This window comes from Haemaphysalis longicornis, unplaced genomic scaffold, assembly GCF_048455015.1.
Source record: "Haemaphysalis longicornis isolate Haplotype H1 unplaced genomic scaffold, Haemaphysalis longicornis Haplotype H1 scaffold_7, whole genome shotgun sequence".
Classification (NCBI taxonomy): domain Eukaryota; kingdom Metazoa; phylum Arthropoda; class Arachnida; order Ixodida; family Ixodidae; genus Haemaphysalis; species Haemaphysalis longicornis.
In genome coordinates this window covers 65227829-65253490 of record NW_027526422.1, presented here as the reverse complement: position 1 = coordinate 65253490, position 25662 = coordinate 65227829, and the positions used below count along the sequence as shown (strand labels likewise).

At 46.2% G+C, this 25662-nt stretch overlaps 1 protein-coding gene across 1 annotated transcript; it reads left to right on the top strand.

Annotated features, from left to right (window-relative positions):
- The first annotated feature begins 442 nt into the window (after positions 1-442).
- Positions 443-20861, top strand: LOC144146318 (uncharacterized). Its single transcript, XM_077678276.1, has 6 exons — positions 443-620; positions 4851-4930; positions 7519-7566; positions 13298-13318; positions 18361-18411; positions 20787-20861. Exons 1-6 carry the CDS (start codon positions 533-535, stop codon positions 20859-20861), a joined length of 363 nt encoding a protein of 120 aa, XP_077534402.1. The 5' UTR covers positions 443-532.
- The last annotated feature ends 4801 nt before the right edge of the window (positions 20862-25662 follow it).

Below are 25662 nucleotides of genomic sequence, written 5' to 3'. Positions count from 1 at the left end.
AAAGGACTGCTCTTTTTTCTTCAGATTGTTCATGAATATTCACAAGCTGAGTAATTTTGCAGGCATGCCGTGCTTTCACACTTCGTGAAACAACTTTTGCTTTTTTGCTGCGTTATGGTAGGCTGACGACGTCAAACAACTCGTCACGTTTACACCTCTTTAAAGTTTTTGTTAAACGTTGTTGGCCAACGGGAATTGCTGAATCTCCTACAGTGACTTCTGTTAGCGGCTCGGCCCTTGTTACGTGTCTCAGGGTTTAAGAAACGGACTGAATGTTCAGTCCGACCCTCTAACTTAAGCACGCTATGTATCGATCGATAAGGCACGCGCACATGGCATTGTGCACACATTCTTAAATTGAGGAAGATTTTTATGTTCTTATGCAAAACCGACCTACAAAAGGGGCAGTAAATGCGTGCCGAGAAATGCCCCTTGCATTTGCAGTAACCATCTAGTAACTGAGGTGCCCCGCCAGAACAGTTTATAGTCTGCGTAGTGGTCGCGTCCTGACTGGCCGTCCCAAATCGACAACATGAAGTGGGAAGTTGCCTTCTCCTGCGTGGCTGTTGTTCTGTTTCACGTCTCGACAATTGTGACCTGTGACGCCGTTGGCTCGAAAGGTGCGTGACTTCGTAATTATTTTACCTTCTTATTTTAGACAACTTGCAAATACCACTTCAACCCTTTCATGCGATAAAATGTAATTCTTTTCCTAGAGTGAAGGAATTCCTTGAATTGAAGGAATTCCTTGAAGGAAGTAATTCCTCCAAGGAAGAAATTTATTGAAGAGAAGCAATTCCTTCAATTGTTCTCTCCGCGTTTCTTGCTCTCTGCGTAACTTGCTTTCTCTCGGATGTCAGCCAATGCATGCCAGTCTTTGGGATACGGAAAACGAAAGGAACGAGAAGCCGAAAAAGAATCTGGCGCGTCAAAGGTCAAAGGCTAAGCATATCGTTCGGATGTTGACGACACGGTGCTTTAAAAGACAACAAAGACAAAATGCAAGTTGGGTTGATTACAAACGCTGATTTGGCACGATAAGAATGATGTCATAAAATCTGATCGCAAATTTCAAGAAAGAATGGAGATATATGGAAAATCATTGAAAACAGTGGCGAATCCCCAGTTACTCTGTGGCGATTTCTTGATGATGCCGCACAATCAACACAGTGGAATCGACTGGAAGCGAATAACAGAGAGGCTATGAGAGCAATTACTCCGCTCCCACGCATCTCCCCTATAGTTGCTCTCCAGGAACAAGCCCAACTGAACACGTTGGATGAACTTGTTTATCAACGTCGCGAAGCCTGGAAATTGAAGGCTGCACTGTGTTATTCTGCACGAGCATTAATAGCTTACGCAGTCTCTCATACGTTACTAGCACTACCGCAGCGAGTACTTCCCCCGTGGCAGTTCGTGCAATTGAGTGGCAAGAGTTCGTGAGCGCTGCGTTGAGACGCAACGGTGGTAAAGGGTTTCAAGCTTACATGGCATCCGCTCTGGTAGCCTCATTCTGAGTCCGAGGTCTATATGGTGCAGGAAAGGGTGCCGAGTTTCAGGACAAGACCATAGGCGGTTTCGCTCCTTCAAGGCAAGCTCCTTCGCTAGCGCCGCGGCCTCGTGTTTTGTGAAAAAAATATTTCTTACATTTCGCAGCTGTAGGCCTCTCTGAGCTGCCTCATCTGCTTTCTCGTTGCCGTTAATGCCGCAATGTGCAGGTATTCATTGTAGGGTCACTCGGTGACCGGCGACGTAGACGAGATGGTGCAGGCACGTGACGTTACGGGATACATGCTCGTGAAGGCAGAAGCAGCTGGCACGCCATCGCCACGGTCTAACTGCAAACACCTATTGTGATAATTGCGGATTGCCCGAAACAGTAGAGCCCGTCCTTCTAGAGTGTCCGGCATACATCCAAGAAAGAAATCACCTCGCAGAAAAGATTGAGTGCCTCAACAACGCATCTATATCTTTAAAGGTCTCCTTGGACCCTGGCCCTCTCCATCGTCCCAGAGAAAATTGTTGGTTGCTTTATTTGACTATTTACACGGAATCGGACTCGCAGAGACAATTTAGAACTTTACGTGTGAGATCGCGTGGACTTTTAAGGCACCACACAAAGCCACGTGTTCACTTTTTCTTTTAATCTCTTCTTTTCCCCTCTTTCTTCTGCCCTACTTCTTTTAGGGCCTTTACTCCCTTCTCCCCATCCCCGCAGAGTAGCATGCAGGTGGGAACATGCCGGCAAACCTCTTTGCTTTCATCTAATAAAGAGCTATCTCTCTCTCTCTCTCTCTCTCTCTCTCTCTCTCTCTCTCTCTCTCTCTCTCTCTCTCTCTCTCTCTCTCTCTCTCTCTCTCTCTCTCTCTCTCTCTCTCTCTCTCTCTCTCTCTCTCTCTCTCTCTCTCTTGAGTGGCAACAAACCCACTGACCTTTGTCGCCTAGATTCAAACATTTCGACGTCTGCCGTCAAACAACGCATCGCCGACACGGATAGCCACCTTCCACCCGGCTACACGATATTATATACCGACGCCAGTATACAAGATACTATGATTGCCACTGCCATTCATTGCCCTAGCCATCCAGCCCTCAGCAAGACGTCCAGATTTAAGGCCCTGGAACCTCCATCATCGTTCTGTGCGGAACTTGTAGCCATTAGAGAGGCTCTGATTGCTGTAACCGGAATCACTTTACAGCCCGGGGCGCGCATCGTAGTTCGCACCGATACTCTTCAAGCAGTCCGCCTAATACGGTTAGTTAGTCGTAGCCCTGTGCTGGCTCAGAGTATTCACCAACTTGCGGCAGGAAGCGCTCACAAGATTTTGATTGAATGGGTTCCACGTGACCTACTCACAGACCCCTGCAAGATAGACGTAGCAGCCCGACTAGCAGCATCCGTTCCATCTCCGACGTCCCCGTTAGAATGGGATGATGCCACTCTCCTGGTGACAAGAAAGGAACACCTCTGGCGCCGCACATGTGTTCTCATTCGACCGTGTGCTGCCACACTCCCCCCGGGTCTTACCCATGCCAAGGAGGTTGCGCTTAGTAGGTTTCGGGTGGGGGTGGCCTTAATTCCCGCCGTGACCCGCCAATGGCCTCATTCCGAGATAGTTTTACAAGCCACGGTTGCCCAGTTTGCCACCGCAGCGATGCAATAGCAGACATACACCACTTGCTGTGGTTCTGCTCGCCTTGAGGCCGACGAGACTGTGGCACCTTGCGGCGACGGCGCCTCCGCGTGGACGACGCCTCCGCGTACACCGCATTGACACATGGGCGCCATCATCGTTCACTCCTTGAATTCATCCGAGAAGCGAAGATTTTCATGTTCATCTAATCACCTTTCGTCATCAACTCATGCCCCCATATATACGCCCTGTGGCAAAATAAACGCTCATAAAAAAATCTTGTTTGTGCGATTTGTGTCCGCCGACATTAGCCGCCGCCAAGAAACATGACTGCGCGATTGTAGTGCCGCATCTAGATCCATTTAATCTTATTTAACGCACCCGTGCAGTTAACATACTGACAACTATCGTTTAGTGCTGGCCTACATTACGTCGCGTCTTCTCATATTTTGCGTCTGTAGCGCAGAGTCTAGAAGCCTGTAATATTTCTTGAATTTTCCCGTTTAAAAAAACGACTTCTGTGGTTGGTACGGAGGTGAGTGAGTTACCGAAGGCCAGTTTTTAGATGCGAAGCATCTCATGCTCGGGGCTGTGTCCCTCCCTCCCTCTTTGTCGTTGTCCGCCGTCCGCACTCCACTGCGCATGCGCGTCTCTTCAGCCCCATCAGCGTTTGGGCTGACGAGAGCGCAGTCCACTATAAACAGAAATAGTTAGGCGGCGCCCGGTTTCGATCCCACGACTCCCTGACCGCAACGGTAGGTACGTGGTGCTCTTCCCACTGCGCTACAAACCGAGACGGGAGCATGGGCTACGAACGCGCCCTACGTCCTTCACTCATTCAAACTACGTCAAGAAGCTACTGATACAACGAAGGCACGCGAAGCTGAACGTCAACGGAAACGACGAACTGAAAACTAATGGGAACTTCAGTCGACCCCATGGCTGCTTCGCATACTACTCAGGGTTCTCCTACGGGAAGATGGTGTAATTTTTTACATTAAAGACATATTTTCTCTTCGCGTAAAGTTCTCTTTATTATTGTTTTAGGTGGGACAAGCTTTTAAAAACGCATTTCCATCTCACATATACTTAAAAGCGTTGAACGTATATTGCCGTACGGATCGCTGTCCTGGTTGCCAGCATGCGATCTCGCGGCATACTTAGCGCTAGTATGCTGAAATTCCAGTTTCTAATTTTCCAGGTCCGTATGGATAAAACCGTTCCTGTTCAAGGCGTTTTAACTGATACCTTTTCATTTGTGAGGAAGAGCATATACCCCACAAGAGTTGATTGGCTGCCACTTTAATCTTAAAACACCTCAGGCATGCGCAGGATGGGTGCTCATAGCCACAAGGCTCGAAACTGTTGTTCTATGCCCCCATATTGCCGAGATACTATTCGGACAATGGTATCGCGGCCCTGATTGTATATTCAAGGATCACAATGACGATGATAGTGATCCTTTTCGATGGCTTCCGATCATTGTCATCGTCCTAAAGCCGCGTACGTACTTGCGGTAAATTATTCATGTCACGACAGCTGAACCGATTGTGATTATTTTCCTAGTATTGACCTCACTGCATACACCACCATTGACTTATTTGTAGAGTTAGCTGCTGTATAAACTGTCGAAATGCACTATCCGAGAAGGTCGACAGGTTATCCCATTAGAAGTAAAATTATCCTGATCTTTTTTTTTTTTTACTTTCGCTCTAGGGATGTGGCCAGCAGGAAACCCTTATTTGGCGTGCCTGAAGGATTCTGACGAAGAGGCCAAGATGATGCGTTGGAATCAGGTAACATCATGCCGTAAGGTCTACAGAAAGAATTCTTTTTGTTTTCGACAGTGAGACTCCTCTTTCATCCGTGAAGTGAAATTTGGGCTCTTCCACTAGCGATATCAATGTTTCTGGTGAACGTTCATTGAACAAGGCCACAAGTGTAAAAAATGTACAGTACAATTTTGAAAATATTATGCACCAACTGTTTTAACTGGCGGTTTTTACGAAAAAGGAGCTCGGGGAACTCCATGGACAGTTCAAATACGTCCGAAACTAAAGACAATGCGTGTGGAATCGAATCCACGGGGAGCCAAAGACAACAGCGGAAATATATTGGAGAACTCGACGCAGATTGCAAAGTACCCTGGAAATATTCATTAAGCGGGCCCTCGCGACTTTCGCGCTCTGAATGAATCGGTGTGTAGACCCAAAACTTCCTCCTTAAACATCATTCATTGCAGAGGTTTGGAGAACGCGTGTTTCACAAACCAACATTAAAGGCATGGGTATTACTTTTGTAAGACAACAGTAGGCGTGATGGTCCTTGAGGAGAGCGCGACTGACACCTCCTGACCACCGCGCGACATACTCGGAACGATCATCACAGCTAGTCCAAAGCTAGTTGGAACGACTGTTTTTGTGAAGTGGAGTGTGCCAAGTTACATCAGATTGCATCACCAACACGACGTGTTACTGAATTATACAAAGAGTCACGTGCGAACTTTTGCTGGGGTTTTTACGGACGCCGTATGGATTATGATTCGGTACGGTGTCGCTTAGGTCCATTGGAAGCCAGCTATTGAAGGGATACTTTCTCCGCCCGAGGTAACAGTCACACAATGCTACTACTACTACTACTACTACTACTACTATTACTACTACTACTACTACTCCTGCTGCAAGTACTGCTAGTAGAAGTGGTACAACTACTACTCCTCCAGTAATACTACTGACACCACTACTGCTACAACCACCACCAGAAGCAGCAGTATTCATAGTGCTAAGGGTGGTTCAAAGTGCTGGTGGTGGTGCTGGCTTGCCTCGTCCAAAATGTGCTAGCTGCTTCCTAGCAGTATGAGTAGTGCTACTCCTACTGCTAGGAAGCAGCCCGCATATCTTGGACGAGGTGAGCAGTTTTATCTTGCTTGGTAAGCAAAGTACTAAGACACTGCAATAAGTGATGGGGCAAAAAACAGGATTCAGAGAAGCGACAACCATAGAATTCCTCACGAATCTGCAACTGTAGTAGCAGCTTGTGCGGACGGCACAGACTCTGATGAACTTTCCGCACAAGCGCTAGCAGTTGTCGGATGTTTTCGCTCCTGATCGAAAGGTGAGATATCAACACGGGGATACAGCTGTCCGTAGCGTCTGTGTATACATTCAAATTTCACGAAAAGCCGGCCATGAAATCATAGACGCAAGCCTTCCAAGTAGCAGGACTCACAACTATTCAATTTTCAAGCTGGAACAAACTGCACCTGCGCGTCTTTGAGTAAGCACGGGGTATGCCTGTTTATTGATCCCGCGCTTCCGGTATGAAGCAAAAATTACGCCCATCTCCCCTCGCGGGAACCCTGATGTGATGCAACGCATCTCATGGGGGGTTCCATTGGCGTTTTCCATCGTATTGATTACGCTTATAGCAGGGATTCTCACGGGAAGGGGAGGTTGGCGCAATTTTCCATTTTCACCATGCAATGCACATGCAGTACACGTATGCTCAGGTACGGTCTTTATTGCAGACGAGAATGAGTGCCTTATGGTCCGTAAAGTGCACAGTTAGGGGCTCGACGCAATCGTCGAGTGCTGCGAGAGAGCGCAAGCGTAACGCGGACGACCGTCGACTGAGACCGTAGGACCGCGGCATGCCGCTTTATATTCACAGCGCCCGAAGGAGAGGAGAGCCCGGAGAGAGAGAGAGTACTGCACATGCGCAGCGCGCGCAGCGCCGAGCGCAGCGCATCCCATCGGCGCCGAGCGACGGAGTGAGAGCGTGCTGCGCCAACCCGCAGCTGTTGGGGAGAGAGTGTTCGCTATCAGAGAGAGGAGAGGAGGAGAGGCACAGCTGTGCGGACAACGCCGGACAGACGCAGGAAGGACAGCGGGGCGAGCATGAGATGCGTTGCATCTAAAAGGTTTTCCGGGGTTGGAGAGAACGCCGAAACGTCTTTGTACCGCGTCTTTCAAATTCGCAAACAGATGGACTGAAAGTTTGCATGGAATGCGGTGCAGGGATATTGGAAAATTTCGGTTGAAGTGAGAGCGATACGAAACAATTGCCAGGAAAAAAAAAACGGTTAAAGATGTCATATTTCAGGACAGATCACAGCAGCCGAATCAACAGCCTGAGCCGAGCCGTCCCACTTTTAACGATGATGGCAAAAAGCACAGTGGTCAGAGAGCCATACGTAGCCTGCTCTCTGAAACATGTCGATCAGCCGTAGAGGTTACGACGCAGATAGTATTTGCGGCTTGTCCTAATATATTCCTTATCTCTCACAAACTAGGATCGTTGTGGGATCAAAACGTTGCAAGTAGGCGGTTTTCACAAATTACGGCAGCTTTTCTTTAAAATTATTCCTCTCTTATCATCTCTTCAGGCCACTAGCAACTGTTTTTCACCACCAAAGTGCGCAAAGTATGCCAAGGTAAGCCATACTTTTGTTTGTTTTCAATAACTATCCTGCTGCCTTGCTTTAAAAGCGGAGCTGTTGTACCTGGCCGTAATGTGGGGTGCGTAAAGCGTAACGCGTTTAAAATACCGAGAAAATGAGTAGCGCTAGTGAGCGCGCGCCTCACGGCGACAGCCGAGCGTCCCAGGCTGGTGCAGTGGATTACTGCTGGCGCAGTGTATTTAGGAAAAAAAATTACGCCCACCTCCCCTCGCGGGAACCCTGGTGTGATGCAACGCATCTCATGGGGGGTTCCATTGGCGTTTTCCATCGTATTGATTACGCATATAGCATGGATTCTCACGGGAAGGGGAGGTTGGCGTAATTTTCCATTTTCACCATGCAATGCACATGCAGTACACGTATGCTCAGGTACGGTCTTTATTGCAGACGAGAATGAGTGCCTTGTGGTCCGTAAAGTGCGCAGTTAGGGGCTCGACGATTGCATCAAGCAATCGAGTACTGCGAGAGAGTGCAAGCGTAACGCGGACGACCGTCGACTGAGACCGTCGGAGCGCGGCATGCCGCTTTATATTTACAGCGCCCGAAGGAGAGGAGAGCGCGGAGAGAGAGAGAGTACTGCACATGCGCAGCGCCGCCCACCAGCGCCTAGCAACGGAGTGAGAGCGCGCTGCGCCAACCCGCAGCTGTTTGGGAGAAAGTGTTCGCTATCGGAGAGAGGAGAGGAGGAGAGGCGCAGCTGTGCGGACAACGCCGGACAGACGCTTGAAGGACAGAGGGGCGAGCATGAGATGCATTGCATCTAAAAAAGAAAATTCTGGCGGAAACCCCGAAAAGCGACTCGCATTGTCGAACAACGAACAACGCCAGAGCTAGCGCAACACATGCTCCACGGAACGGTGACGCTACTCCAGGGACGCCGCGCATGCGTCGTGCACGTACGCTCCATCCCAGCGCCCGAGCTGTCATCAAACGCCACCGCGCATGTAATGCTTGGCATGAGAAACACAGCAACATCGATGCATATGGCGATGATTACTTCTTTCACAGTGCAAAGCGACGACGAGTGAAATGTGCCTTTCACAGGAGCATTTGAATGTCTATTGTGCATGGATATAAACTTGTACATCGCTATTTATATTTCATCGGTATAACACCGTTAGACGCATCAAGATACACTCAAGACGCATCAAGATACTGGATTACACTCACCTAAGCATTGTGTAAATCCAATTGAAACCTCAGGCTCTCGCAAACCATGCGAACGAAACCGAACGGGTTGTCAACTGCTCATTTGGTGAAGTCACAGTACGCTACAGTGAAAAGAGCATGATTTGCGGGTCGGCACAAGTCTTGTGGGTGTGCCTGGCGAGCTACGTCCTGCTGGCGGGTCACTTAGAGAAAGGTGCAACCACATTGGTTCCGCTCCGTGGCGTGTACGCCAAACGCTTGCGTTGCGACGAGTTCAGCTTGTGGAACGCGGCGGCGGCGTGCTACAAGCTGAGCGACGTTCCTCAAGCTGATAGTTCCACAAGCTGAGCGGCGTTCCACATAAGAGGCAGACGGATAAACACAGCAGCTTCCGCTGCTATACGCTGCCCTATCAAGGCGCCAAGTATCGGCGCCCATTAGCGTCATGACGCACCATTTAGATTCCCCTCTCCTGGACGGCAGCACCATCTGCATAGACCATATAAGGTGCGTTCGTACAGCTTGCCGGGCATGACCTCATGGCTCAGTCGGTAGAGCGTTTCACTATTCCGTTAACGGCCATAGTGAACGTCGGCTTGAAATTTAGCGCCGCCACGCTAATGAAACTTTTTCTGGTGATGTCATTTCCGTGGCGGATATGCGGTCGGTGAGGTTTGTGTCCACGGCATAAAATACTTTCCTGTTAAAAACAGTGGACGTAGCTTAGTCTGCAAGCCGACGGGCTCTGGCTCCGCTTCTCTTCGGGCCCAGGTTCGAGCCCTGGTGGTGCCAGCAGTTTGTTTGTGTAGCCTGGGTGTAGCCAGTAGTAGCCTGGGATGTCTCTTTGTGCAGCCAGTAGTAGCCTGGGAGTTTTCTGCTGACGCGGACAATGTCCTTGGCTGATTAGAGGTATACTGTTTCGCAGAAAAACTCTTTGCTAGCTGAAAAGGAATAGCAAGCGCTTGAAAACTCCGTTCGTCAACCTTCCAGCACATTTCCAGCGCGGTAGGAAATAAGACCAGAGATATCTAATGCCCGAGGCTCATTTTTTAATCAATTGTGGATCATGTATCCAATATGTAAGAGAAATATTGGCCATATTAATATATGGAACAAAAACTGCTTGAACGCATGATCATATAGTCCCATCTCGAAAGGAGTTACATTCACGTGAAACATTCACGAAAGCTGAAACAAGCAGACACGACTCGTAGAAGCACGTTAACACTCGATGTTTAGCAAAAATTAAATATTGATTCCCTTAGGATAATGATGCGTATTTCCTGAACATTCTCTTTCCTGACTTGCGATTGCCAGCAGTCGAGTAGGTATGTGCGGTTAGTAAACAAACACCTACCATTCATATGTTATATTGGTCTCAAGACATAGCAAGCTGCATAAACGAGATCAAGAGGCTCAGTGGAAATTTATTTACATCCCAAACAAGAGAACATTCACAGTATGTTTTGCCTAGCTTTTGCAACTTTGTATTTGGGGGGGAAGGACTATTCCACAAAAGTTCTTCATGCGAATGTTAGTGGTGCACCGCAACACATGCTTCAAAACGAGCCATCTGGTGTGTCCGTCATCGTATGTGTCAAATTATGACGACTCTTCGTTGGTGAGGAGCTCCGTGGTGTGCTTTGTAACCACTTGACGCTGTTTTGATCGCTTCAAAAACACTAAATCTTGTGACTATTGCTCCGTGATGGCCTAACTGATCAGAAAGCGTTTACAAAAGACATTGCTGGATGCACAGTGCCTCCTCGATCCATCGCTCTGACGAGGCCATAATGCTTTTCTGCAACTGACTCAGAAATCGTCTTACTCAGTGCCAATGTTTCTCTGCATTTCTTACACCTGCGATTGTTTGTTCGTCAACGTATGAAGTCCCATGAATCTTCGGATAGGGAGTGCAGTTCCCAGATTGTAAAGAAAACGTGTCTTCGTTTAAATGTACCATTTTTAGGGGTCCGCACCACATAGACTTCCAACATGATGTGTGTATTGAAGACGAAACGTTGCTGACTCTTAATTGCGCTCGCAAGTACGAAGAAGAATCTGCAGGATAGATCACCCTGGAATACTGTTCTCTTGTGGAATATCGCACCCGCATTTCCCGCGTTGTTTCTCGTCTTGGAGAAATCTGAAAACCCGCACCTTTCACTTGCGGAGTCGTAACTGTGACGGCACTGGGCGACGCACGTCTTGTTCGGCATGGAGAATTCAGGAAGAGAGTTTTGCGTAAAGTTTCAACCATTGTCACAGAACGGCTGATATTCACAATTAAGAGAATCCGGCACAGGGAGGAAACCCATGCAACCACAGTACAACGTGCACACACGCCGGCAACAAACTGACGTGCACGGTGTGCTGCGAAGCTACTTGCACTCCGCAGTAAAATATAGTGTGCTTTCATTAAAACGTTTTCCCGGGACAAAACTGTATTTTGTGAAACTATCACTGCCTTATGAAATATGCTTATACACCCGCAGAGAGAATTGCTTTTTATCGTATTCAAATCTGACAACAAATAAAAAAATATATTTTTCTTGTATTGGTGTGGCTCCATCTGGTGGAAAGCCATGAAAGCACGTTGAGAGATATTGACAATAAAACTTTAGATGCGAACTGAAGTTTCTAGGCTTCGGTCAGAAGCCCCTGTGCTTTGGCAGCGTTTTCAGCCAGTTGGAAGGTCCAGAGTGGATCCTCCAGGTTGGAGCTGCGCAGTACAGTCTCCCACTGCTCACTGATATTAAAATTGCGGGCTAATGTGGATGCCTGCGGACAGTTCGGTAGCCTGTGTGCTAGGTTCGGTCGTTCCTGACACCCGTGGCACTCTGGTGGGTAACGGCATGGGTACCAGTAGGTGTAGACAGTCGGGCTCGCATAGGAGTTGTCTGGAGGAGTGGCCAGACCACCGATTGAGAAAAAGCTGTTTCGGCGGGTACTTACGCGCGCTCCGCACGGGCTCTTCCTTCACGACGCAGCCGCGTCGTCCGCTGCCACTCCCTGACGTCAGCATTACGTGACTTCAGGAGTTCTCCAGCTTGCAGTTTAGAAGATTTTGTTTCTAATCCGCATAATATGTGTGGTTTAAGGGCGAAACACATGAACGGAAAGGGATCATCTCGGCACGCGAGTCCCCGTTCGTGTAACCGGAACGCAACCCGCCTGGCACCAAAATTGGGCTCTCCGCATGGTCCAAAGCTGCTAGACATTTTTACGGGACATATAGGTGGACAATACTCCACAGCTTCATGACCAAGTACAAGCGACTACGACGACGAAGAATCGGCTCGCGTACCTTGCGCTGGCTTTGTGATTGCCGCCATCTAAATAGATTTATTCGTCTTCCCATGGTTCGCGTCATCTCCTCTCCCGCCACATAACAATATTTTCCGCCACGCACTCGCGTTTTCTGCGTGGGTATTACTTGCTGGTGGCGGCAGTTACAGCCAAAATAAAGAGAGAGAAAAGAACCAGTACCCAAGGTGCTAGGATCGTGGTGTTTTAGAACAAAAGCTTCGGTTTCGAGCCATGGCAATACAAATTTTTTTTTCTAATACCGGTGATTCTTAACGGAGGAGCTGTTGGTGCTGGCCGTAAGTTCGTAGTTGGAAGAAAAAATACCAAAAAAATGCTGACTGCTCGTGAGCGCGTGCCTCGCGGCGACCGCTCAGCGCCCTCGGCACGCACATTGGGTTTAGCAAAAAAAAATTGGAATAATCCCCGTGGAGCAAGAAAATGGTGAGCGCTCGTGAGCGCCTGCCTCGCGGAGACCGCTGAGTCCCTGGCTGGCGCAGTGGATTAGGAAGAAAAAACTATTTCTATCTTAATTCTGGAGCAATGGCAAGGGGGGTGGGGTCTTCTCAGTAAAGAAGTCCTTGGGTGGTAGCAAATGAACAATAAAACTCCACCGCTCTCGTCAAGCGCTATCGCGCATGTAAAAAATGGCTACTGTCCACGCTATGAAGGTGTTTGGACTGCGAAGCTGTAGGCGCCACCCACAACGATTACCCATGCGGCGTCACTGAAATTCACGCACGCGGCTCTGCAAAGAGTGAAACCAATTACTCGGCCGGCCGTTACCTGGGATTCGCGGGGGCGGCGTTCTGAACACAGCAGCGTCGGAAGAAAGAAAACGAGGAGGAGCGTCTTTCGAAGGGTACATTCCCGTCCGCATTGTAGACGGATGTGCTTGTTCCTGTTAAAGTTTGAAACAAATCTAGCCTTTTGCTTTTCGGCGTGCTCGTCACCGCCATTTCTATAAATAGAGAATCAGATTTCCGAAGTGTCATCAACATTTTATTCATATCAGCAAAAACCCATTCTGAAGGCAAGCGTACTAGGAAACAGCAGCCAGTTGATGCCCGGATTAATTAAATTCACGGGCAGTTAACCTATGTCTGGCGAATAAGTTAAAAATCTGCACTATATGTGCGCGCCCTAATCACGCACTCCTCCTAATGCGTTCACAACAACGGCACAATTATTTGAATGATAACGATTGCGTAATCAAAACGTATTTTGGTATTTTTTGTTTGTTTTTCAGGGACTGGGCGCCAACGAAGAGGTGACGTACTTTCTTTTGCATTGGATCTAAGCGGGAAAAAAAGATTACGAATGTGCCGTTTGTTGATAGCGTAGCACAAAATGGCATGGTCATTTGAAGGGAAGCGTTTAAAGCCCTATACTGCCTTTATTTCCCCTTCGAACTTATACTCCGCATCAATGCTTGCCATGGGATGTTCTTGAGAGCGGAGATGTACATTCTCTATTTCCACATATAGCGTGCGTGGATAAATCGGCGGAGAACATAAATTCCTTCCACTCAATGGTGAATGTATTGAGTCTCCTTCTGGGACGGCCCCTGGAGTGACGTATTTGCCGGAATTTTTTCCTTCCCGCTTGAAAGGCTTCAGTCCGTATCTGAGCCATCCATCCAGGGCACATCACCAGTTGCCAGTGGGGGTAAGGGGAGTCGTGCACTCTCAGCCAGGAGTTATGCCGTCAGCGATGGCATGCCCTTTGTGCAGGGGGAGATTTTAAAGTGGGTGTTTCGAGGCCGATGCGACCTGCCCGCTGTCCTCTGTGGTCAAGCGGTTTGATTTGTGTTCCAGACAGTAAGATACCTATGACGCGGGAGAAAGAGAAGCAGCCCCATTTTTGTCCATTCAGATAATTATTTAGGAAGCATGCTCAATGGCAAATTACACGCAAGCTTGTTTCATGCACTAACTAGACTGCGCCAAACTACGCTGTTCATCCTTCTTCACAGAATGGAAGGGCAAGGATCTTTTTATTTCGGCAAAGGAGTTGCACGGTCGGAAGGTATGTAACGGGATTGCAATACAGTTTTGAAAAAGGAACCGAAAAAAATTACCGTGTGTCTGCTCCTTTCATTGCAAATTTCGCCAAAAGACAATAGTCCCCCGCCACCCCTGCCAGGTAAAGGCCTCCCTTCTCTTTCCCGCTCACCTCTCAAGCTGCTCCTTTCCCGTCTCGTTCTACCGCGTTCTACTGCTCCAAGTAGGGTGTCTCGATGCCAGCGCTGCCGTACGTAGAGACGCGCGTGAATTTAGGCACCGTGCTACAACATTTATAGAACCACGGTGCCCTACTCCACGAGCGTCCCAAGCGGAACGTGGATCCCATCTAGTGGAACCAGTCGTTGCTATTGCCGTTTGATTACTTAAATGCCGCCAGGAGGTAGCGCTGGCAGCAGCAGGCGACGGTGTTCTGTCGTTGATGTAAGATTTCATTTGCTATCTCAAAATCTATGCATCCATAAATTTCTTAATGAAGGAACACAGCAAATATCACTTATGTATTGATTTTTTGCCTTATATTAGCGTAATGTGTTGTTCTTGTTGTACAATGTTGGCAAGTATGACCACTCACACCGGACTTAGACGCTTCGATTTGGCTGTGAGTATATAGGACGATTGCGCATTTTTTATTTCACTTTGGCCGGGTGGCTGGATCGAGTCACAGACAGACAGACAGACACAGACCAAAATTTCTACGTTTAAGTAGTCCAAGAAAGACTATCTTCTATAAAAACCCGCCGGTTTTTACTTAAGTTGATTATGTTGCTGAGAGCTGCAATACAACAACAGCCGTCCAACCGTTCTGCATGGAGTCCAGTGGTGAACCCTGCGCCAAGAGAATAGCCGATCAGAGAGAAGTCTCCTGGCCGAAAGAAAAAATGGAAGCGAAAAAAGCCTATCTGCTCTCGCGGATATACACTCTTAAAAAAGTTTGTGGCATACACTAACGCAAACTAACAAGTTACTTGTCACCGGTTGTGCAGTACATACAGTTTCTTACAGTATACACTAGAGATGAATCTGGCGCTAGCGTCTCTGCGACTCACATCAAGGCCGTCTGTGTCGTCATGTACCGCCATTATACATCGCGCTCGCCTTAGTTTCATCATTGGCTTGGATTGAAACGTGTTAGTGACCGCAAATTTAAGCAAAGTGCCACAAAAACGCGAAGAATAGTGTGCAAATATGTAAGCGGCAAATAAAAACAGGCTGTTTTAAAACTAAGGAAAAAGGAAGTAAAGCGTATTTTTGCCGGAACGGTTGCGCCTGCTATTCCGCAGGCCAAGGTTGTAGTTACGAACAATGTTAATATTTGGGGGGAAACTCATTAGAAATTCTGATTTTATTAGTTTTATCATTATTGAAAATAATAAGTTGCTTGAAGAGTTTGGAAAGGTTTTTGAGCGTGCCTATTAAAACGTTGCCTTCGTGGTGAACCGGTGCACTGACCTCCAACTAGTTTAACAAGAAAAAAGAAAACGTGGCGTGAAACAGTCATGCACGATTGCAAGATAGTACGCATACAAGCGCCCGTATCTGTCGTATTGTCGTGGTCGTATCTTGTTTTGTTTCTTCTTTTCGTCGGCTACAAATTTCGCGGCGGCATATTACCCGCTCAGTCATGCGTCCTTCGACTGCGGCATGGGCAACGTCAGGTGCGATCACGCATTGCCTGCTGTTTCACCGAACACAGCTACTACAGAACAGAGAGGATTTCGGCTACCTTGTAGCTCGTAAACGTGTTAATGCATAGTGAAGAAAGCCAATCCCAAAAACCGCTTAAGAATCTAATTGCCATGCCAAGCCCAAGACAAAAAGGGGCGTCTTCCCATAAACCTCACGACGACATGGCTTACAAGGCGCAGTTTCCCCTCTAGTATACTTACTAAGAAACTCTATGGTGCAGTATTCATGCCAACGTCCGGCTAGCCTGCGCCGCCTCGCGCCCTACCTGTACGCCTTCAAGGGGTGAAGCCGCAAATTTCTTTTCCCAATTTTTTTTGTCCGTGAACCTAGGCAGAGTCATTGCTTTTACAGATCACGAAACTTCGGCGCTCGTTTCATATAGGGACCGCGGGCGCCACTACTGGCGCCACCGCCCCACGAAGGGCAGCCAGCTGCCGCGCGTGCGGCATATTTGCCATATGCTGCTTTTGGTCTCTTCGCGGTGATTAAGTGTGTGTGTTTTTTTAACGCGATAGCGTTATTAGGCTCATTTTTCGATTTCCGCGTGCCTGCCAGCCGTCCGCTATCAGCCGTGCTCATCAAGCGTCCACGGAAGTATGTCACCGGTGCTAACAGGAAAGTACAACAGAGGCAGCAAGATACGAGGGATCGCCGGAATCCGGAATGCCGAGCAGCGCCAATAGACTCTGGAAAGGAAGACAACGATACTACGGCCAAGGCAAAAGATAAGATACGCGATCTGAGCAGGCACCGCGCCTGCGCAATGCAGTTAGTTGCTGAGCAGACACGGTCGCCACCTGTGCCCGCAACTTACGCCAAACTTACGCCATTGCCAAAGTGCCTCTTCGACGACCCAAAATGAAACCGGTTAGGACGTCGCGATGCCAGCGACGCCGTACTTACAAAGACGCGCATGCATAGAGGCACTCTAATGTCGGCGCGAACATTGTGTCACCTAGCCTAAAAAGGCGGCATAAGATTAACGCCAGCGCCTCAAAAACCAAGAAAAGCCGACATTGCAACCAGGAACGAACTAAAATGTGGCCCAATAAGAAAAAAAAAAGCGAGTATATATGGCGTCTAATTACGCGAAATTTTAAATTCCTTAAAATATTTAGCGGTCGTGTCACCGTCGCAAGCTCTGTCCCTCAAATGGTGAATGGCGCCACTGGACAAATAAAAACAACCCATAAAAATCGGCCAGAATGACATCCCTGAAAGAATTCGCGTAAGATTCCTCGGCATGGTCCCACAGAGAAGCGGCGGAGCCTATCTCACAATCGTCAAAAGTAAAGGAAATCTTTCAATCGCTTTGCCCAACTAGTAAAATGCCTGTACAGAGGAAGTGCAGGAATGACATAAAATATGATTACATTTGTGCCGGCAGTGATCATGGGCCAGATATCGTACAGCCTGCAGCAACAAAAACTACTGGTACTGCAGGCTGCAGAACCAGTACCAGAAAACTGCCTGCAGTACCAGAATCAGAAGACAAAATATTGCCCCGCAGCCTACTGAATGACGTTTATTAAAGCGAAATCCTGTTCTACAAAAGACTAGAATGAACCACAAACTTTGAAGAAGCAGTCCTCAGCGTGGCGTGCACAGATGACGTCGATAAAGAGAGTTGCGTGGCGTTTGCTATGCATGCGTTATTCTTGGATTGTTAACAAGTTCACATCCATGGAAATAGGATCGAGAACATTGTCGAACAAACAAGAAATCAAGAAAACAAGAAATCAATCAAGAAACCAACCCTTTCCATATCAGACAATATTGATGATCCGTGATCGCTGCTTCGGATTGACGAAATAGGCTGGCAATATGTAAAACTTCCTCGGAATACACCAGGATTCAGAAGCAGCTTGTCGCTCTGAAGTGCCACCTTTTCACATATCCCGACAAATTCATCTCCACGAATGCTGTCACTGTCGTCGAAATGCTTCTCACACGCTTTCAAATATACAGAATCGAAGCTGAAATCTCGCGTTTCTTGCCTTGGGATGGCGCACCTCCATTTTTCACGCAGCACCCCGCCGCTCGGTCAACAGGCCAAGGAAAGTTTTTCTGTTGCACCCTTGTACCCGGAATGACATTTCGGGCCACAACACGTGTTCGGCATCGTCATTGAACGACTTAACCCGCATCACAATAGCGCGATATGCACGTTACATTTCTTTCCCGCCCAAAACAAGCACAACTCGCCGCGTCTCCGTCGTTCGAGCCAGCGCAAAGCCTCCCAAACTGTGCCCTCAGTCAGATGGTGGCGCCACCGCGCGGCAGGCAAACGCAGCGTATGAAGCTCTCCCATTGAGTTACAGAGCAGTTTCGTGACCAGTGAAGCATTGAAGGATTCTTACCCAGGTCCTATAGCAATTTTACGACGGTAGCGAGTGTACAACAGGCACATGAACCCCTTTCTGTTCTGATCTGAGATAAGAAAATCGACAAGGTCTCTGTGCCGGCGTTAGTTGTGGTTTCTTGAAATGTATTCCTTGTTGCTAGTAGACGAGGAATTGAATGATGAGAAAAATAATTAAGAATATTGCTTGGACAGTCAGGTAACCGAACACTTGCTTCTATACTCCACTCCTTTTAGGCCCAAAAACAACTATGTTCTAGTTCGCTCACGTGCTTCTTTCATGCCCTGGTAAGTGAGTTTTTTAACTTCCATTTAATGGCCATTTTGCTGGATATTCGTATGTCGAAGAAGCGACACAACTGCATTTGCTACCGTCTGATGTTAGCGCAGTGTTCCTCGGAAAAAAAATGCGTTCATCATGGTGATGATGAATAAACGTTTGTCATAGATCAAAGGGAAGAGAAGGGTATGTGGTCAGCCTTCTATGTCCAGGAGGCCACAAGAGTCCGTCACCGTCACCGCCCGGTCGAAGCTGGTCAGCAACTTCCCCCACTGCTCACCGAAAGAACTAGGGATTAGTTGGGGAGCTAGCGGTGCGGAGTGCAGGCATTTAATAACAGGATGCAAAGTGTCCGGTGGGGTATTGAATGGTCGATAGGCGGTAGGGTAGAGTGTGGGTGCAATGTGGTGAAGTCGTGTACAGAATCGGAGTTAATATGCGTTTCCCTACACTTTACAAAATGCATGTGCCGCTGAATGTTGTACCTTGATGGCCTTTTATCGCCCGAATGGTCAGTCTTTCATTAGCAAACTTTGTCGCTGAAAAACAAGTCTTGCAATATGCAGAATAAAGGATCATGCCAATGCTCATTTAAAGTAATCTACTGCTCCTGACACACATCAAACTTTTTTAACTAAAGCAAGCTGACTAATCTTTGAGGGGAGAACATGATAAGTTAGGAGTGATTGCAAAGAAAAAAGCGCATTTATGATCCATTATAGCTCACACTGAACGTATTCGCAAAGGAACGAAGGCGTATGATAGCAGTCATCATGAAATTTTTCAAGAATAATTACCTTAATACGGTATTGGAAGCGTTACACTTAACTTAGTAAGGAGCTATATTAGCAATAGTTCCCACTATATCCATATAAATTGGAAATATCCATGCCCCAAACCAGCAAACTTGGCCTCCCTCAGGCCTTTTTAACGATCATTCTTTGCCGAGCACCCCCACAGCCAGCGCCGTGTAACACCCTGAATTTCTATAAAATAGCAGAATTTGTGGAAGGAACTCAAGTATTCGTTATATTAGCGGAAATAGAAATAATTGGTTGAACAGAATACTGCAAAACAAAAAAAAAATACAAGGAACAGAAACTATGAAAATTTCAGAAAATCAAGTGACGAAATAAAAACCAATCTTATACTGCTCCTTCAAAAAAACTAGAGCTACAATAAAAAGACTGGAAACAAACAACAACTAGATTGGAGAGAGAAAAAAAGAGAATGAGACAAAATGAGAGAAAACTTTATTTGTGGTCTGACTAACAGCTATTGGTATTCTTATGCCAGAAGAACCATGGCCAGCTCGTCAATGAGGGCTACCGATTAAAAATCGCAAAAAACAGACCAAAATGCCTCAAGGGTAAACTAAAGGCCCTTAATTGCTATAATGTTGTCAATTAACATCACTTGCCAAAAGAAAGAAATTACTTCAAAACTATAAAATAACCGCACATATTTGTTTTCTCATAGCCAAAACAGGGCTGCAAAGAACTCAAACGAGCGTTGCTACAGTGCTACGCATTAGTAAATTTTCTATAAATTTCTGAAAATTTTTTTGATAAAAATTTGTTATACCACGATCTGCTACGGGCAGAAAGTGGGCCGAGTAAGTGATGGGAAATAAGATTTATCTAGCCGGAGGACATTTTAACAGAACCCATTGTGTCGGCGGTCGTTTCTTAAAGTTCTCTTTGGCTACGCCACATGGGAGATAAACGTATGTTTTGAACGATTACTTGATGATATATAAAAAAGTAAGCAAGCATCGACAGAATAAAAGGATATTAAGAAATAAATCAATCATACAGTTTCATTGTGCATTACAGGTTTACACATTTGAAGAGAGCCACTTCGTATTTTTCTAGCTTCTTTCAAGGTTTTGTAGCTAAGTACCTGTTTCTGCATGCTACAATGCTTGTACTAAAGTTTCTAAATATCTATAGCGCCGTCGGTGTAGGAGGGTGGGATGAGACAAGAAGTCGATTACTGCTAAGGCTTCAGTCTGTCAGAAGCAGGGTTTTCAGACAGATATGCATGCGGAAAACAAGAAAGGAAACAAGGTTAGCCTTCTAACTTTGTCCGTATGCTTGTCACCGCTCAACCTCACGAAGTGACAGTTCGATCGGCCTCAAACATTTTCTTCATATCAGGGACATAATAAACACGCCTCGAATAAAGGCCGTAGTAGCTGCTAATATTGTCCAACGAGCGTATAAACCTAACCGGTGTTTTGAGAATACGTGTTAAATCTTTACTCTGCACATGTACGCGTAAATTGAACAGCATAACCAATAGGTTTACAACCAGTCCAGCTTGCCTAAGATGTACATTTAAAATATAGTGCCTATTGCTGCCAATTTTTTTTGTTTTTCAGGGCCTCAACGAGGAAGAAAAGGTGAAGTTCTTCTTGCTGTTCGTGAGCCAGCTCTCAATGGCCTTGAAGAGATAGAAATGCTACCACTTGGTTTTCTTCATGGCGTACACACTACACTCTAGATTACAAACTGATGCATGCCTATCATCAAGTCATGCCTGCAAGTATTTAGCCTCATTAGACGCCCCAAATTTTCAAGGCTTCGATATCATTCTCTCACAAGGATTATTATTCATTTTGCGGCGCCCCTGATCAAAAAGAAAGACAAAACCACGGAAGGATATCTGGAGTGCGCCTGTTGGCCACCAAATCTTTTTTTTCCTTTGATTTGAATTTTGGTAGTTTATTTTCTTTTTGATTTTTCAGTTGTTTTTTTTTCTTAGAGGGGAGATAGATCTCTACAAAACGATCTACGCATGCCACAACCTTATTTCACTGATGCTTTCTTAAAGACGGCAGAGTTGCATTGCAGTTACCTGACTTAACTACCAACCGTATCCGAGAATGTTTGCCCCAGCTGTGCTGCATGAGCGAAAGACTCATTGCAGTAAGGGTCCGCTACATTGATACTTAGGCATGCGGCACAAGATCGCAATGTTGCGCGTCAGCCGAAGATGCGGCGAAGTTTTACTGCATTAATTCTCTATCAAGCAACACATTCTCGGCTCCACAGCCTTTCTAGCCATGAGCAAATTGCAGAATTTGGTTTTGTAGCACGTAATCCGAAGGTGTAGAAGCTTCATTAAAAATATGTAGTTAGTACATTGAAATAAATTCATTCGTGCACGCAAGAGGAGGTCCCAAAATAAAACTCTGTCAGGAGGCGCCTAATGTAACAACGGTAGAGGGCACATAAACTTACAGAGGTTTAGCAGCATTTTATTACAGTTTTGTAGGAGAAATTATAATATACAAAGCAAAAACATGGCAGAAAAAAAGCATGGTACAGGGTAGGATGTGTAGGTGGTTTAGGCGACGTATAATGCTTACATAGTAAATACGCACACTGATGCGGTAATGGTCGTGATTCAAATAGCTGTCAGAGAAAAAAGATTTTTAATCTAGAGTGAAAAGAACTTAAGGAATGAGACAATTTAATTTTAACCGGTATTGCGCTCCAGAATGTTAAGCCTGAAAACAGAGCTGTTCGTTTGTCGCAATTAGTGCGTGCTTTCGGAAGGAGGAGCTTTTGGTGTTCAGAAAATGTGGTAGTGGGTTGGTGACTTGAACATGAGGAAAGCCTTCAATGGCGATTACATGAGATCGAAGACGATAGATCCGTAGTTCTAACTTAAGTAGCACTACTTGTCAGAGTGGAAGAATTTTCAAACTGTAGTACACGGGATATGTAATAGCCATGTATGCGCTGAAGCTGATCATGCGATTAGCTTGGTTTTTTAAGAGTTCAATGGCAAATAGATGCGTTCAGTAAGCGTCTCCCCATGATAAAATGCAATGTGAAGCGTGGCTGTGGACGAAGGCAAGGCAGAGCATACGGAGAATGGGAACAGGGAAACTAAAATGGCGCCGCAACAAAACACGGATACCAAAGTATGTCTTCTTAGTGATGGATTTACAGGCATGCTAAATTTTAAACTGGTGTCTAAAGTAATTCCCAGAAATACAGCAGATTTTGATGCAGCTATGCTTTGATTACGAAGAGTAACGAACGGAGTTGAAGGAAACTGCTTTTGATGGGAGTGAAAGATCGTAAACTTGGTTTTAGTGAGGTTGATATGGAGCTCCTATCTCACACACCAGAGCGAATGGTTTCTTAAATCATTGCTTAGTCGTTTCGTCACGTAGCATAAGTTTTCTTCCATGGCTCTTGCGAAGTCTGTGTCCTTTGTTCTCGGGTGATGAAAAAATTATTGCAACGGGCAGTGGACAGGCTATGAAATGTGTGGTGCTAGTTAAACCCCTCGCATAATATAAAAATGGCTCGCGCCCATGGATGCAGTCAGCCTCACGTAAGAGTGTAAGTGATTTTCACTTGCCAGAACGAAACTTTTGGCTCGACAGATCAAGCCACTGAACGCTTCAGAACTCCAAACTACTCTGTCACCAGCAGTTAACACTTATTATAGTTGGTTGCTTCTTACCAAAGTAATGTCAGCACTTCATAATTTTGTTTTTTCTGTCCAGAGTTACGTCATAATTCAGCCAAGTGCAGGCTGATAAGTATCGTTATCATTGCATTAGGCAGAGTCTGTATTAAATCTGGACCGCCATACAAAAACCCCGCGTTGGAAAACTTTCAATGAGCCCCACATTGTTTATTCTTAAACCATTTGATAACCCTACAAGTGGATACGCTGAAGGGAAAGGAAATAAACGCCTTTTTTCATTGTATACCTCAATCTATCGGTGCTAGAGGGGGGGGGGGGAGGGGGGTTCCATGTCGAGCCGTAGACGAGCCGGCGCATTGGAACCAGATTTGGTGAAGCAAAAAAAAAAAGAGCTACAAGGCGTACTATGCGCTGTCTGGAAACCTTACACACTTCGTCGCTGTGCTGATACCGCAGGCAACAAAGTCCTTAAAAAATGGCAAGAACCGGTACCCACCTTCATACAAGAATGATATCTAGATTGCGGATAAACACATTATCTTAAATTTCTTTCCATCACCAAAACGGTCAAAGGGGAAAAAAAACTGATGGAATGACGCCCTTTAAAGTCAGAACGGGAAAGGGAGAGAAACCCAATATCGAATGTCATATTAACCATTTTGTAATTCGTGGAAATGCGTTCTTTTTTTTAGAAATGTACTCAGAAGTTTGGAATGCCTCCCCGCAATACTGCACCTGCGGAGTGAACTGCCAGTTTTGTGCACCATCCTGTGGTGCCTCGGCGTGCTACACCTCGACAATAAATATTCAGTCTTTGTTTAGAAGCCCAAGTATATATTGTGTTATTTGTTAACTTGAGTGAATCAATTACTCACCAAATGGCTGCTGTGGGCGAGCAGCTATGAGGGAAGATTTCACAGCAATAAGGATTACCAAATTATCGCACTTGCACTTGCAGTGAATATTAGGAAGGTATCAACCTCCCAGGGGTTTGTGAAGGCACCGGTCGGCCGCACCTATACGTAACAAATCTTGAATAAATGAAATTAATCTGGAAGATTGATTGATTGATTGATTGATTGATTGATTGATTGATTGATTGATTGATTGATTGATTGATTGATTGATTGATTGATTGATTGATTGATTGATTGATTGATTGATTGATTGATTGATTGAACGCGCCGACGCAACGCAGGTGATGAGGCGCGCCGTAGTGAAGGCCTCCGGATTATTTTGACCACCTGGAGATCTTTAACATGCGCGAAATCTCGCACACATGGGCGTTTTTGCTTTTCTCCTCCATCGGTGAAGCGGCTGCCGCTGCCGGGAATCAACCCCGCCTCCTCGTGCTCAGCTTAATGTGGAAGGGAGAAAATACTGCTTCAGTGACAAGTGCTTAAAAAGAGCAATTTGTTGCCAAAGAAATCTTGACGCATTGTAAAAAAGTTATTCTTCTTGTTAAAACTTAATTTTAGGTTTTGCCAGTGTTCGTTCAGGAGTAGTTCATTTGCTCATGGCAGTCTTTTCACTAAAATTAGTGGCCCTCACATCTCATTGCGCTTCGGTTTTTTGAAACTATATTTCCTGGTCGCTTGTACTGACTGCAATGAGAAAAATGTTCACGTGCTCTGGCACGTGGCTAGTATAATTATAGTAATAATACGGAAATTTCTGGGAAATTGGAAGTACCCTCTTCTCTGAAGACAGTCGGGGATCTCTGGGCAATTGAAATACTTTGCGGGTTTATCAAATTTCGCACGCAAGTTCTTTTATAACTGCAACATATTGCTCCAACAAAACTTTGGTAATTATAAAATGGTCACTGATTGTTGGGGGTATCCGAGGTTCATTCACATAAGTGGTGTTCCGTGCTTGGGAGAAAATTCCCATGTCTGGGTGGAGCAATACCTTATTTTTAGCACTTTATTCCGCAGGTTTCTCGATAATTCCCTGCAAATTTCCCTGTTGGGTTTTTGAAGTTGATAGATCTTTATGTGGATTCCTCAACGGTTGTGGGCGTTAGCCCGCACCACAAATGTCTATATTACGTATCCTTCCGGACGCAGACGTTCTTCAAAGAATCATTGTTTCAGCGTTGACATAATTCTACTACATCTGCCACTGAACAGTATTTTTGGCATCTCACGTTTTGCACCAAACAGCATGCTTACTTTACATGCTAAAGCTCTAAGTTAAAACTGCCCGTATAAAAAACATCATTGGGTAATTGGTGCTTTTTATTCACTTAGATTCAATACCACGCCGATGTAGTACCGGATTAAGTATAGTGCTCATTTAGCCAAATCGTGTGTTCTCCTGCGTGGGAGAGCGATGTGCTTCTGCGCAACTTTGAAGATCTTACCCTAAATTACTTTGGAGTTGAATATGGAGCACACTAGCATGGTGGCATATTGCGCTGGCGTGTCTTAGCGGCGCCACCCAACGAGAGAGTCCTCTCGGCGTCGGCGTTTGATGCGAGGTCCGGTTGAGTGACATTATTTTCTATTATACTACACGGCTCATAAAATTTCCTGCATATATTAAAGATTCCCTTTTTCGCTTTTGGCCAAAATGACGCCGAAAATTACCCGAAAAAGGAAAAATTCCTCACACGGAAGATCTCTGGCTCCAGACAAAATTGACTGCATTTGACAATGAGTCATTGTAGTCAGTGTCATGTGTCAGGGCACCCCCTGAGAGGGGGACTCATCAAAACCCCCGAAAAAACGAGGAAACAGAACAAAGGAACGGCCATTTGAACTGCGCGCCAGGAGCGCGCCAATCAGCAAGCGCCAGCGCCGACG